This window comes from Brienomyrus brachyistius, chromosome 17 (assembly GCF_023856365.1).
Source record: "Brienomyrus brachyistius isolate T26 chromosome 17, BBRACH_0.4, whole genome shotgun sequence".
Taxonomy (NCBI): domain Eukaryota; kingdom Metazoa; phylum Chordata; class Actinopteri; order Osteoglossiformes; family Mormyridae; genus Brienomyrus; species Brienomyrus brachyistius.
In genome coordinates this window covers 22,688,973-22,704,517 of record NC_064549.1, presented here as the reverse complement: position 1 = coordinate 22,704,517, position 15,545 = coordinate 22,688,973, and the positions used below count along the sequence as shown (strand labels likewise).

General features: G+C 46.5%; 1 protein-coding gene across 1 annotated transcript; it reads right to left on the bottom strand.

Moving 5' to 3' along the window:
• Nucleotides 1–129: 129 nt before the first annotated feature.
• On the bottom strand, nt 130–14,234 carry hic1 (hypermethylated in cancer 1). Its single transcript, XM_048981326.1, has 2 exons — nt 13,794–14,234; nt 130–7,361 (listed from the first exon to the last, which is right to left on the bottom strand). Exons 1-2 carry the CDS (start codon nt 13,843–13,845, stop codon nt 5,308–5,310), a joined length of 2,106 nt encoding a protein of 701 aa, XP_048837283.1. The 5' UTR covers nt 13,846–14,234; the 3' UTR covers nt 130–5,307.
• Between the last annotated feature and the right edge of the window lie 1,311 nt (nt 14,235–15,545).

The following is a 15,545-nucleotide window of genomic DNA, read 5'->3' as shown; positions in this document are numbered from 1 at the left end:
ACAATTAAATGGCCACTTAGCATCTGTCTGACTGGGATGAGCTCTGAACTGCAAAATAATGGTGGCGAGTTGCTAATGTAGTACTCATGAGAATTTAATGCAGTACAAATGAAAATTTAAATGAAAAAATTGTTTTATAATTTCTGCAGTTCATTTTATTGCCAAATTGACTTAGAATATAGAAACTGACAATCGTGTAACACGTTCACTGTGGCTTTTATAACAAAAAAGCCCTTCAGCATTATTCAATATGACATAGAAATCAGAAGAAATAACCCACGGTTGAAATTTCTACAAAAATTGAAATATAAAACATTTCGACATGCAATAAATACATTCATTTCATTAAAGCAAAGAAGACCATATGAACACAATGTAATGTAGAATACTGGTTGCTTTCATGTGTTTTGCATTTTAAGTCATTTTTGAACTAAAAAACAAGAGGAAGTGATGTTTAAACTTAATGGTTTTTATAAAAGTGAGCAGAAGGTTTGACCTTAATCAGAATGTAACACTGACAGCTTATTTAGTGAGCCCCACCCCAAAAGTTTGTGCTTTTCAGGTGATCAGTATCCCCCCCCCCGAGTCTGTGCCCCCCTTTCTCCTGTCCATACACTTTTGGCCGTTCTGTCTCTGTCCATCCGTCCCTGCATCCATCCTTCATGTTCAGCTTCACAAACGCATTTTCTGTCATTCCCTTCTGCCTGCCTGCCCTCCTCTGTCCTTCCTCCTTCCAATTCATCATAGAATTTTTTTTTTGCATCTATAAATTTAAGCTTTCAAGTCCCCTCTGTCCCTTAGTTTTTTATGGAAAAGTGACGATGCCCTGTGCGCTGGACCATCTCGTCCTGGGGATATTTTGACATTTTGCCGTGGAAGTTCGGGGAATTCGATCGGGGCGTTAAAGAAGAGAGAGCGGTTGTTCACATAAACATTTTGACAACTGTCTTCTTCAGGATGAGAAACAGCTGGAGGGGACCTCGAAATGGGGGGGCGGGGTTAGTGGGCCGGCTGTGGAGGGAGCAGAGATTGTGGGCCAGAGTGAGTGCGGGGGTGGGGGGGGTGGGGGGGGTCCCAGGGAGGAAGCCGACTGCAGAGTGAGGATTAGGTGCAAGTGCTGGCTAGCGGTGTGAATGCCACAGTTTGTGCCCCCACCCTCCTAGAATGGTGTGGTTTTCCAATCAATGCATCTGGATGTAATATAGAGTCCACCCCCTCCTTTGCTGGACAGTGGGAAAGCAACACACCCAGGTGTGTTTTGGCCGAAAACGGGGGCTCTGACTGTTACCACACATCCCATGCCACTACACCCCCCCCCCCCCCGCCCTTTGGGGACGCCTGGCCTTCCATTCGCTTTGCCTGCAGCTGGAGGCTCCGCCCACCTACCACAAGCCTCACATTGCTGTGTGGGCTGCCCTTCCCCACCCCTCAGAGCGCATCTGTCAGTTTGATTTTGCGTCAGTGCCCCACTGTCTCCCACACCAGTGTGACTCTGGCCTGGGTTTATCTGCCCTGACAGGGCTGCCGTGCTGCCGTGGGGTCACCAGTGGGCAGCTTCGGAGACATAGCTGCGCTTTCTGCAGCAGGAGAGGAAGAGGAAGGAAAGCAGGCGAGTAAAAGACAGGCAGTGTGCTTTTCCTCAGCCCAACGGAGGCCCCAGGGGTCAGGCGGCCCCTCTATTGTTAGACGATGCCTCTGGTCCGCCCAGTGAGTCCCTCCATAATAACCCCCTCCCGCCTGAATTTGGAGGAGAAACACACAGAACTTCCTGCCCTGAGATTTGACCGAGCCAATCTGCAAACCCACTAACCCGCTCCCACACACACACTGCACCCACACATCCCAGAAGTCTTGGCTAACCCAAACCCTAACCTAACCCAGAACTCTGCTTTTCCCCGGCCCCCCCAGCAGCTTGTGCAGCAGCCATGGAAATGTTAGCTCCCTGTTTTTCTCCCAGTGTTTTGTCTGACGGGGGGGGGGGGGTGTGAGGCCAGGAGAAGGTGGGGGGCAGGGCCTCCGTCCCGCCAGCCTCTCCTTCCCACTCACTCAGACATGCCTTCAGCTTGCTCCACATCTCCTGCTGCTTTTCTGACTTTGCCCCCATGGACACCTATGGTGGTTCTGACTGCTGCGAAAGACCCCGTCCAGAGTGAGGACCCCCGCTGGCTCATACTCTGTGTCTCTGTCACTGCGGGCCCATGGCTTTGGCCGAGCCTGTCAGCACGCAGGTTATCTTACGCAGGCGCCTGCTGCTAACGACGCACACGGGGGGTTGGGGGGGGGGCATCAGAATATTCGCTCTGGTCATCCTGGACAGCTAACCCATGTCCGTGAAGTTATGGCCCACTAGTCATCTGTGCGCTGATCTGAATTCGTTTACAAACAGCTAGTCCCCGTATTTTGGTCCTTTTTTTGGTATCGTCATACATCCTAGCCCTGTCTTTCCGTTTCCATTTTTAAAACATGCATCTCTTGTAAGGACACTGCCCAGCCTCTCCGCCCATTGGTCATGTAAAGGTCACGCCCCCTTCCATCTGTGTTTAAGTTTCACAAAATGAATTCAGTGGTTGGTTGTTTCTTTGGCAAACTTGAACTGGCAGATCACATGTTGTTCTTCGACAAAACAAAAACATACACAATACTACAGCTAAGGCATTACTGTGCAATTCTATCCATGGACAGACAGGTAAATACCTCAGGCTCAACACTGGTGTGATGTTAAGGTACAAAACAGAGGTTATCAAAAAATTACTTTATAAAGCATTCAAGGGGAAATATAAGGGATTGTCTTGCGGGACCTCGATTGTCTTAGAAATTGCATAGGTCTGATAAAAGAGTCACAGAAGTGTAAATACTGCATTAAAGCTAAACAATCAGATAAAATCATTAGCAACTCTTCAAACACACACATTTTAAACATAATAATCACAAAAGAAATATCCACAGGATTCAGTCAGGATGGGTGCGCAGTTGCTTCCTTTGACACAAGCACAATAAAACTCCCTACATGCCCAGCCTGGCTGGCGGATGCTTGCGGACGTCTGGGCTGATGGCTGCTTGTTCCCTGGCATGGTTTCGGAAGCACTGGAGTCACTGGGAAATCTGGAGATCTATCTGATCACTGTTGATTAATCGGGGGGGGGGGGGCATTACTGGTCGATGTGGTCTCTGGAAAAGCCTTGTGATTGAACAGATGTGAGAGACAGACAGCCATCATCCCAAATGTAAGCAGAAGGGGTGTCTGTGCGTGTTTCTGTCTGTCAGTCTGTATGTCTGTGTGTGTTTCTGTCTATCTCTCTATGTATGTGTTTCTGTCTATCTCTCTATGTGTGTGTTTCTGTCTGTCTGTATATGTGTGTTTCTGTATGTCTGTGTGTTTCTGTCTGTCTGTCTGTATGTCTGTGTGTTTCTGTCTGTCTGTCTCTGTATGTCTATGTGTGCGTTGCCATGGAGCTTCATGTCCCTGATAACCCCGCCTTGAGCCAGACCCCATTCACTTCGCCTTGGCTCGAATAAAGAAGCGTTTTGTCTGGAGGGAAGGAAAAGGAAAAAAGCCTTGATTCACTGATATACCACAGAAGTCGCTAGTCGTCAAAGGTAGATGTGCTACACGCGTGTTCTTCCTCCCGCCACGGCAGCTGCTACAGTACATGTGTCACAGGCATGCAGAGCTTCTCGCTTCACATTCGCCCATAAGGCTGGATTGGTCTCTAGTGGTTAGACAGTCTGATATAAGACAAGCCTTCAGCAGCTCCTGCTTCCCTTGCGATGAGGTACAGTGTCTGAGATCCTGATTGCTGAGTTCGGGGCATCGCTGAAGTTATCCATAACCGTGAAGGGCTCCACCCTAGGCAGACCTAATCAGGACCTTTAACCTGCTCACCAGCCGTTAAGTGCTGCCTATTTGGTTCATGGCAAAGCCACGCGATTGGGCGGTGCCCCGGAGGTCAACCATGAGGCTCCACCACGTCATAGCTATCAAAACATCATCAGTAAGCACATGCTAAGCGCAGAAAGCCCTGCACTGGTCATGAAGCTGAAGGGTGTCCATGTGATTTACAGCGCAGGGTTTGGGGAATGGGCTGTCATCATGTTGTGAGTGCCTACTGGTATTTAATCACACGTGTGTTGCAGAGAATAGGCGCAGGATGGTCGCGTGTGTGTGTTGTGTTTCGAGCCAAAGCAACACGTGGGAGGCATTTGGCCCGTGAAATGAGGACGGAGGCCAGCGGTGGACACAAGCCGCTGGGCAGGGTGTGAGATTTCACGGGGAATTAGTGCTGCTCTGGGCCAGCTGGGCTGTCCAACTAGCAGGCCCTCAAAGGCGAGGGAAGGCGGGGGAGGGGGGCGCCGATTAGCACCCACAGTCAGAAACCCTGCCTGTATCAGCACTGCACAGGGCAATTTGGGCCCTGTCTCTGCCTTATGGTATATTGAGGAGGCCCCCCCGAGTGCAGCGTCCCCTAAGGGCCGATTCAGCTCTCTGTGCAGCCCTCACACTGACCTCAGGATTAAAGCATCCTGCTTGGCAAAGGCGTTCATGCAGGACTGCTACTTCTGCTGGCGAGACAAAGGCACGTGGGCATAACTGTATTCAATAGTGACAATAAATAGCCCTTAGCATCTCATGCTAATGCCGTGGAGACCTATAGGAGGAATGACCGGGTGCTAATTACTGCCCTTACATTCAAGCCTCTGCTGCACGAACACGCTCAGTCTGGAAGGAAACGCAGAGGAGGAAGGCCGCTTGAGCGAGCGGCTGGGGTGAACCATTTCCAGCAGGGCTACGCCGTGCGCCGTCCAAAGGCTTGGCTGCAGAGCCGCTTCCACACAGACTATCTGACAATCCGTCAGGTTTACATCTGCTGGAGACTCCCATTGGCTGCCGTTATTCCCCCATGTTCAGGTTTCTCCTTCCCTCAGCAAAGAAGCCATGAATTTCTCTCCCTTTTTCCATTCTTTCATAACACTTGCATTGCTGCATACCCAGGGCACGGCTGCTATTTGTACTCATGGTCTTTGGATTCTGAACATGTTAAATAAAAAAAAAAATAAAAATCAATTCGGTTTTGGCTCGACAGCTAAAATAATACTTTTTTTTAATCAAACACTGTATTGTGTGAGTCCTTAGGTAAAAAAAAAGAATATAAATTAGCACAATATCCCTTTAAAAGGCACTTTTTTAGAGGTCTGCATGGCTTGGTTGTGTGTTTTACATTTAGGCCTCTTAAGTCTTGCTGGCTACGTGGTGACACAGAGGTCAGAATTCATCGCCACAGCAACTCTGGCCTCATGGTGTAGCAGGCTTTAGCTGGGGGAGTAGCGGTCAATGGTGCGCAGGTCGGGGGTCAGCTGCTGCGGCTGCAGGGACAGCGTCTGGCCCAGGGCGTCCATCTTGTCGTGGGTGAGCCCCAGGTGCTGGGCGGCCAACTTGGACAGTGGGAAGAGGCCCTCCATGGCCTCTGGCTTCAGGCCCAGCGGGAAGAGGGCATCGGCGAAGTCCACCTTCAGCTTGCCGTCAGCGGCACTGCCCACGCCCACGCCATGCATCTTCATGTGGCTGATGAGGTTGCGCTGCTGGGCAAATTTGCCGCCGCACACCTGGCACTCGTAGGGCTTCTCGCCCGAGTGGATGCGCATGTGCTCCGTCAGGCGGTACTGCCGCGTGAAGCGCATGCCGCAGGCGTCGCAGGCAAAGGGTTTGAGGCCCAGGTGGCTGCGCATGTGGCGAGTCATGGTGCCGCGCTGCGTGAACTTCTTCCCGCAGATGCTGCAGGGGTACGGCCGCGTCAGCCAGTGCGTCTTCTCGTGCTGCCGCAGTGTCGCCGGGTCCTTGTACGACTTGTCGCAGTTGGAGCAGCGGTACGGCCGCATGGTCTCCCCCAGGGCAGGCAGGCTCGGGCAGCTCTTGCCCTCTGGGTACGGCAGGCTGTTCAGACACCCACTGCTGTTGTTGCTGTTGATGTTTCCTCCTCCGCCGCTGCCATTGCTGCTGGCCGGCTCTCCACTCAGATCCTCCTCGTTGTGCGTCTCCACATGGGCATTGAGCTGCTCGGAGCTGGGGAAGCCCTTGTCACATGGGATGCACACATACAGGTTGTCCCCGAAGCTCTCAGGCTCATATGCTGGATGGAAGCGCTCCAGGACCCCCGGGGGAGACGGGTGGCCCTCACTGCTGCCTGACTCTTCGCTGGCTGTGCCACTCTTATCATCGACGCCTAGCTTGTCCTCGACGGTCTTGCGGCGGTTTCGGAGCTCCGCCCCCCCGCTGGAGTCTTCCTCTTCATCGTCGCCCTCCTCCTCATCCTCGCCCCCGAAGACCGGAGGCTCGCGCTTCACCCAGCTGTCGAGAGCGGTAGGGCAGAAGTAGGACTCGCTGCCACGAGAGAGGGAGCGCTGCAGAGTGGGCAGGTGGGGGCCGAATGGCTGGCTGAGGTGGGGGTAGGAGGGTGACACCAGGTCGCCCAGGTCACCCGTGGTGTCGTCGGACTCCATCCTGATCCGGAAGGCTGGGTCTCCGTCTGTGTGGTCCCCGTTGATGCCGCTGGGGCTGTTATGCCCAATTAGCTCGCCCCTCTGGGTATCATCACGCCGCAGGGCTGAGTGGGAGATGTGTGCAGCTACCTGCTGGGCCTGAGGGGTGGGGCTCTTCTTGGAAAGGTCCAAGCCATAGTCGGGGGAGCAGCCCCTCTCTGGCCGGGGGGGACGGAGACCCAAGGGCAGCGGCAGAGCCGAAGATAGGGCCGAGTAGGCCAGGGAGCCCTGAGAGGTAGCGGGGACATACAGCTCCCCCACATGGGTGGCCAGTGGGTCCCCTGGTGCCACTCGTGAGGGGTGGCTGCTGGCCACGCCCCCGGCGATGCAGGCCTGGATGACCGGGGTGGCGGAGCGGAAGCGTGCCTCTCTGCCAGGGCCCATCTTCTCATAGGGCAGCAGGTCAGGTCGCGGGTGGTACTTGCCCGTCCGCTTCAGCCTCTTTTTGCACAGCGCCACCAAGTCCAGCAGCTGCAGGTAGCTAGCTGCAGCCAGCACCGCCGCTAGGCTGGGCTCCGGGCCCGCCCCTGGTCCTGGCTCAGCCTCTCCCAGCCGGCCTGTGTAGATGTAGTCCAGGATGACCCGGAAGACCCCCGGGCTCACCATCTCGTGGTCCAGGTTGATGAGGTTGTCGTGGACGACCAGGGACTTCAGGTAGAGGCTGCTGGCGGCCAGGATGTTCTTGTGGGCGCGGAAGAGGGCGTTCTGCACCACGATGATGACGTCGCAGAGGAAGCCTTTGGTGCGCTGCGTGTTGAGCTGCAGGAGGAGGTGTCTAGCATGACTGGGGGCTTCCATGGCATCCAGCATCGTCTTCAAACCTCCACCTGCAGCAGGCGAATAACCATTGGTGAGTCACGCCACCACCCGCACAAGACAGACCTGTCCATTCCCGCAAGGTCGCTTTCAGCCTGCTGTTTATGCAGAGGCCTGGTGGACTAGAACATTCCAGCCTAATACACAAACAGCACTGTGAGTGAGTTACAGGATTTCAAACGGCTTGTAAGTGAGCAAAAGGATGGCAGGCATCAGTCCTAATAGTGTGTTTCCTGAAACGATTAGGAAATTATTGCTGTGATTGTCTGCATAGGGACAAAAGCTCAGTTTAACAAAACAGAAAATAGATTACTGCTGATTTGTACGGCCGTGATCCGCCGTTTTGTTGTTAGCATGCTCACACGTCCAGTGTGCTGGAGCACTGCGCCGCACGCGAAAAGGACACCAGTAGAACCGCGAATCGCACGCGTTTAAAGGGATGATGAAACATGCGCGTACCACTATAGTATGTAACGACCCTAAAAAACGACACAGATGAAATCACGTTTGACATTCGGCTCTTTCGAGTTCATATGTAGAGAGAATTTATGGATGTACCAAATCAAACAAGGGACATTCTACAAATTTTCAGAGCGCGAATAAGTCGGGGGGTTTTATTGGTTAAATGGACTAAGTAGCCTGTCTAAAAACTATTTATAGGTAAATTGTGTATATTCACTTCTCGTAAACAAGATTTACATTTTAAACAGTGGTGGCAGCACGTCCAGACAATAATATACTGCTACGCACTATATAACACGAAACACTTCCATAATATGCCTTGAAATCTAAGATTTGCTTAATGTTGTCAAACGGGCAAATCGGCTAAATAATGGAGCAACAATCAGCATCGACTTGCAACCAAAAGATTTATGGTTTAAGGGCTGGAGGAGAGGCTGCACTGCTACTGTGCAGCCTTGGCAACCAAATATATATGTAACAATCTGTACGCGCATAAGGTGCTTTGGATAAAAGCGGTTACTTAAATAATTAAAATAAAAATTTAATTTCGTTCAGTCCCCTCCACATGTCAGCCAATCATGGTTTGTTTTGCATAGATTTTATATTCTGTGTGTCCCTAAGAAAGACCTGCGATTGGTCGGTGTGTTACAAAGCGGAATGTCGCGAGCTGCCTACTGCCAAGGTCTGCACTGTCCTCGGTCCTGTCAAGGTGCTTTTCCCTTTTTTGGGGCGGGTTTAATAGTCCGTGCAAACGACGCATGATTTGTGTTCGCAGTAACAGCATGCGGGGCAATGGCCAGTTATGGGGACTCATATTTAATTTTATGTTCAAACACGTCCAGAGCATGCCCGTCTGCAAATATCCAGATACATAACGGCAAACACCTAGCGAATGCTGCGTGAAGCAACACACCCACCTGCGCAGTAAATCAAGGAGTATGCAGCGCAGGAGCTTATCTATAAATCAAAACTCATCTTCAGCGTGTGCAACTGAACAGCAAGGAGCTCTAAAAGAGGCTTTAGGTTATCGGATGGTATTTGTGTCTTTAAATTAAGTTTGCTGGTTTAAAACCCATAGTCTTGTTAGAGGGAAAGGCCAGTAACAAGGCTGGTTTGATGTCACTGAGATCCGCCTTGAACCGCAGTGTAACAAATTCCCAAACTGACTGGTAAAAACTGGGGGACCGCCTCGGTCCCAATTACAGTATCTAGGTGTATGCATCACGGTTAAGCTTGACTTAAAGCTGAACTTAAGTTTCGTTTAAAAATACAGAGCCTAAAAATGAACTGTGGATTCAAAGATATAGGCCTAAATACGAAAAAAGACAGGAGAATTAAACGCGGCCCAGAAAGAACAGCGACAGCTTAAATATGTTAACTGAACTGTTACTGAAAAACCCTCGTCTGGTGCAGAAACCATACATGGGGTCCTCTCTTCCGAACGACCAGAAAAATGTCACTGCGGCATGTCTGGTCACAGACTGAATTCTCCGACCCAGTCGGAGTATGAGAAGAGAATGGGGCGACATTTGGGCCCTTTCTTGTTAACGGCAGTAAAGCCATTTGGCATTAAACTCCCTTATGAGAAAAATGTCACCGTCATAAAGATTTTTGAGGATGGTTTTTGTGTCGTCCACCGGCATATGCACGGGTGTTTGGAAAAGGTGGTTTTACAGCGTGTCCCGGCTGCATTGAGATGCAGGTGGAATGACGGAACACCTGGAATAAGCACAAATAATATAAAAGATTATAGACGCTGGCTCGGTTTGGTTTTCATTGTTTTTTTCTACTTCTTAAGAGTATTCCCGCGTCGGTATGGTTTTAGCATTCATAGAGATTTGTGTAATTAAGTAAACGTAAATATATAATTTTTAATGAATTGATGATGCGGTACGTTTTATGTAGAAATATGCGTTAATGTGAAAATATTTAGTAACTGAAAATTTGATAATTATGTACGACCTTAAAAAGTGATTAATCCCTGCTCGCAGCGTAAAATACACAATGTCGAGAAAATAAAAATGAGAATCAGGACAGTGACATATAACGAGGCTCAACGAGTCTGTCAGTGGGAAAGGAACGTGTTAGCGTCACTCTTATTCTTCTCCTTCAGGGCTGTCGCAGTTCTTTAAATTCTTCTACTCAAATTTCATCTCAGCATTTATTGGGTGTGTTGACTATTGGAGGAAATGAAGACGTCTTTACATCCTTGCACCTGTCCAATCGATTGTCTTTGCGTTACACTGTTTGCACAACACATGGACTATTTTTTTTCGAAACGGTAATTTCGCCCTGGTTGCTTGGCTGTTTAACTGCTACGCATGGTGCTACTTCTGTGCATGCGTCTCCCTCCAACCGTAAAGTAACTGAGAAGGAAGTGGTACGGGAAAATCATTTTATTTAAAGTATACTTTGAACATCATACGTGGGTCACACAAGTTACATCCTCCTGGGTGTAACTGTGACTTTGCACGACGCCTGATAAAATCGATTCCACATATATCTTCAAACTTAAGATAAATATACATTTACATAAACACTTTGTGTGACACCGACTACTTCAGCATATTTCAAACAGTGAGCTTCACGATGGTTACGAATTTTTGCATCTTAAATTTATTACGCCGTGTGCCGTGACATGCTAACTGCATGATCTCATAAGACTGAGGGCGGATGGGTGACTTATACTGGGCAAGTTACTGGTTTATAGTTGTTTAGTTGGTTTAGAACTAAGTACGCTTTACACATCATTAAGGAAATGTTAACACACACACATGCACACAAATAAACATACACACTCATATAAACGTTTTAAGATGATCTTGGGCCAAATGCTAATTACTTCATGCTAGTCCCATGCATATACCGGTCTGAGATTAAGTTGCAAACATTGTTTAATTTAATTAGCCTCTTTCTAGTTTTACAAGATACGCACTTGGCTCTGTGCATAAAAACGGTGCACCGTGTAAATAATCTGACGCATAACGGTGCGCTTAAACTTGGAGCAGCTCACTGACAAAATAGTTAAGGCAATAGAGTAACCTTTACAACTGATAACAAGGCACATAATCCCTCAGTAAACGTCGTTTAATTGCGAAATGTAAACATGTATATAATTTGTTTTTTTTTAGAAATACAAAGACAAACTTTTCTCCGTTAAGTTGCCGAATAATTGTGAAGGAGGCACACGCTGTGTCTGTGCTTACCCATTTGCTATATTTGGTATCAAAAAGGTTTCTTTTGAGACAGTGCGGCAGTCGTATTTGAGACAGTCTGGTGCTCGGTATCCCTGTGTTTTGTCTGCGTTGTCATTTCGCGGGTTTAGGGGTGACGGAGGTTTTACAAAGTGGGGTCTGCATTAAGTAAAGTACTTCCTTCAGACTTCCTCCAGTCCGTCCTATTGACCGACCTCAGTTTATCCCGTCGTGAATGGAATGTGAGATACACAGCATAAACAGTAAATGCATAAATGTATCGTTTCCTTTATGTTCTTGATATAAGTAGCCTAAATATTACAGTAATGTTTACAGTTCCTTAACCACAAAAATATGTTATGAAAAATAATATGTAGTATTTAAAAATATTTTTAAATACCTACAATTGTTTGCCTATCATACAATGTAAGTGTTTAATTTGTAAAGAGGAATTTCAGACCCCAACAAAACGGCCGAGTACATAATGAAGAACGCGTGTGGACGCAAATTTAACAAATATTTATCTTGAGTCTATAAACATGGCTGTTGTGATTTTATTTAGGGGCGTACCCTCGCCATATGTTTCATAGATGGAAAACTGAGAAACTTGCCCCGCATGTATATCCGTGCTGGCCGCGTCGCTGCCTTTTAAGTAGCCCTGCATTGACTACTTTTGTGAATGGGATATAGAAACGCAGCTGAGCATGAAACCCTTTTTAATGAAAACCACTCGAGCTTCTAGAAAGGAGGGAGAAAGGCCTCGTGTGTATTGCAAGTCTGGGCGATTAGCGGCATTTTCGGACTGTATCTAAGATGAACAGAAATGCCAGCCGACCGTTTTTTTCCCCTCATGTTGTAAACAAACTTTTTATTTCAGGGTAAAATTAGTTATTACAAAATACGTTTTTTTTTGGTTTGTAAAATACGCGGGATTGACCAGAGTTCAAATGGCTGTGTGGTATTCTGCTATAGTATCCGAAACGACACTTTCCCTGCCGCATTCGATGCTATATTTCTAAACCGCACACAGTCGAACGGCGAGCAGCAGCGATCCCCTCTCATCTTTTCAGTTCTGTACGCCCAGATTTCCATTCATAAATCCGACGGTGAGGAATAGTGCACAGAAGTCATCGCCTCAGATGAAACCTCCAGCTGTCCGAAGACGGCCCTAATTCACATTATTGCTGCCATATGTTCCCACCTGTTAAATCCCTAATACTCTTAACACGGCTTCAAGCACTAGGCTCACGTGAATTTATCGTAATGTACGTATATAACAATGCTGCCGTTGTATTGCTGAGGAAATTTTGCATTAACTCGTCCCAATGGCTAGAATGCCTTTGCCTGAGGCACAACTTATGCATCAGTCGGTTATTTGACAAGGTATAGCGTTTATTTTCAGAACTGTACCTGCATGTCACAAAAAATAATTTACTATTATTATTATAAGACGTTCATGCACAACCGATGCTACACGATTTAATGACACTTCAGACGGCAGATTTGCCCTGACCTTCGGACAATGACTGACAGCAACAGTAATAGCAGTAACCGCTCTTTAATCGCCTCGGAAAAAAGGTTTATAAAATTGTGAAATGATTTGGGTAGAAATGCTTATTATCATCATTTGTTTTTGTCAACTAGGCCTACATAAGTGCAACATCGAAACGCATTCATCTGCGCTGTGTGTAAGTGTTATAGAGTATTCCAGATACATAAGTGGTATACAGTAGGCCCACTGTCTGAAGCAATCCACCTTTTATGTCAAGTCAAGCGGTTTTTTTTTATTGCGGTTTATGCCGAAACTCAGCTTTCCCCGTCCTTGCGATCAGGCCAGTCAAATGTTAAACCAAATGAAATTTACCTGTACGTTGACAGCGTCAATCTGCCATTTCACATTGTTTGGTATTATGTGGTATTCAGCATGAAACACTCTTGTACATCAAAGTCCACAAACAGCTTTGTGGTGATTTTACATTCCAATACATTAACTTATATTTTAAATTAAAAGTTTAGATTTGGTTTCCTCTACTCGCACAGCCTTGCAGTTTAATATGTATACTTTAGTCGGTTTAAGCTTAACGATGAGATCGCGATTAATCTGTTTTAGAATAAAATCAAAATTGCCGGGAACACGCGTTTAATCGCGATGAGTAGACGGCCGGTTGATTACACCCGAAGGTGCCGCGAAGAGCTTATGTTTAGGATGAGAGAGCACATCAATCACTCCACCTTCAGGAACAGAGTCCGCGCGGTACCGTGATCCCGACATCCTGCTGGATGTTATCTATCTGCTGCTTTAAGCCCCAATAATCGAATCACTGCCCGCTAGCAGTCTATTTATTGACAGCATAAATCAAATATGTTAACTTACCTTAGTGGAGTTTCTGCGGAACAGTCCAGTTATGTTTCACTTTATCACTCTAACGTGACATAGCTTATTTATTTAGAATTTAGATTTGACTGACATACAGAAAGTTTATTTTTTGCTTAAATTGAGGCAGATTAAGGCAGATTGTACATATTTATACGAAATATTATACAGGAAGAACAAATGTTCAGTCAGGAAATCTAATGCGATCTAACTCAAGAACACCGAGAATTTTTTTTTTTTAAATATTAGACACATTCAGACTTCGGTATAAACACACACATACTTGTAGGCTGTTATAAATCCACAAAATGCCGTTAAAAACTACAACACACTTTTAAAATATTGTCCGAATATCTAATCCAAAGCGCCGAAACCAAAAGAGCAGCCGCTGAATATATGCATTAACACGTTACCTGGATGCCCGAGCTCTTCTACCATCCGTCCTAAGTCTCCCTTAATGATCATCTCAACAGTCTACTGGAGTCATTTCTGACGTTTCAACTTTGAACTGCCAGCCTCCAAAATCCATGCCAGTTTTCCAAGCACTACTGCCAACTCTTTTTATTATTAATTGCTATGAATTTCTTTTTACTCGCGCTCCCTCCTCCCCTTCTTGTCCCTCCTCTCTTTCTTCTCTCTCTCTCTCTCGCGCTCTCTCACAATCCCCTCACTTTCTTTCTCACCACCTCCTATAAAATACGTGCTTACTGCGGCATCAGTTCCTCCTATTTTTTATTTTAGTAATTTCCTCAACTGTTTTTGTATCGAAGGTATAACGCGCTTGGATATGATAATGAGGTTTGTATGCCTCGTAAGTATTTTAGCGCCCTGTGTGATGTCAGTCTATAATAAAACTAAAAGGTAAAACCGAGGGCAGGAACTCGATGTGACCCCAACTTGAACTTCGCAACACATCGTGGCTTCGTCTTAAAGAGACAGGCCTCGTATTGTATATCACAGGGCTGCAAGAAGGCTTTAATTGTAGAGATGTGGAGATTTTTTTTTTTTGCGAAAAAAGTTAAGCTACCCCAAAATACTTGTATTAATTTGTTTCGCTGTTTCTTTTGAAGTGTGTTTGTTGGTGTTAACCATTACACATTTTAAGAACAATGTCGGGGAACCTTAACGCGTCATTGCAAATTAAATACATATTAAAATCTACGACTCATCGCTGTTCAGTGTGTATTACTTTAGAAGCAAACCAACACCACTGCGGTCTGGTCAGCCTTATTTCCTCTTGTGTGCAACATATTCTATGAAATATATAGTTCAAGCTTGTAAAACTGACTTAATCTGTCTCCATTTTATCATCTTTCATTTATAATTCTCGCACAGAATTACACTGAAAAATAAGATACACGAATTCAAATAAGTGATCGACCTTTTAGATACTGTACGTTCGTCTACTAAGAAATGTATTTATGTAGGTAATTCAGTACGCAAATAGAATATTTGTCATTGACCGTCATGACATACAAGTCTATAACATACGTTTAGGTCAAAACCGGACAGCAGATCCGGCAAAATCTCGTTTTCAGTGGACCCGCACCTTCACAGCAAACCGACTAGGGACAGTTATAAATGTTAGTTGATAGCGAAGCATCACAGAATATTTAATCCTAATGTCCACAATCCCGATCAGGTTGAGGGATAGCTGTCAATGCTCTGGAAAGGGTGACGCGTGAGGTGCCCGTCTATCCCCTAGAACTATCCGTCGGGCATTTAGTATTGATATACCCAGCGCTGAACATATACAGGCGTGCTGTCCAGAATTTTTGCACTTCTGTCAAGACGGCAAACCCTAAATACCGTATACATAAAATTTAATCGATCAATTTGCTGATTTACAATCACCTTTTTTATTGAACTGTTTTGATCACTTAAGGAATACAATACAAAGTTTAAGATGTGGCTTAGTTGTAAGTTACTTGAAACATTATCCATTGATCAGTATAATATTTCTTCTTTTGTTTTAACATTTTATTTTATAATGTTACGTAGAGTCCACGAGGGTTTGCGTGAGAGGCGGAAACGACATAAAATCTGTCACATTCAGGCATTTTCATTATGGCAGAACTTCTGGAAAGAATTATTTTTTCTTCTGCTATAATTCAAATGACACCTTCTCTGATAAAATGTATTTCTCCTACTGAGAGGTTCACCGA

Bases quoted from the DNA above. Each gene is read 5' to 3' on its own strand.
- hic1 (XM_048981326.1), bottom strand. From the start codon at position 13,845: ATGATCATTAAGGGAGACTTAGGACGGATGGTAGAAGAGCTCGGGCAT. The intron at 7,362-13,793 runs GTAACGTGTTAA...CGCCTGCTGCAG, and splicing joins AGAAGAGCTCGGGCATCCAG to GTGGAGGTTTGAAGACGATG.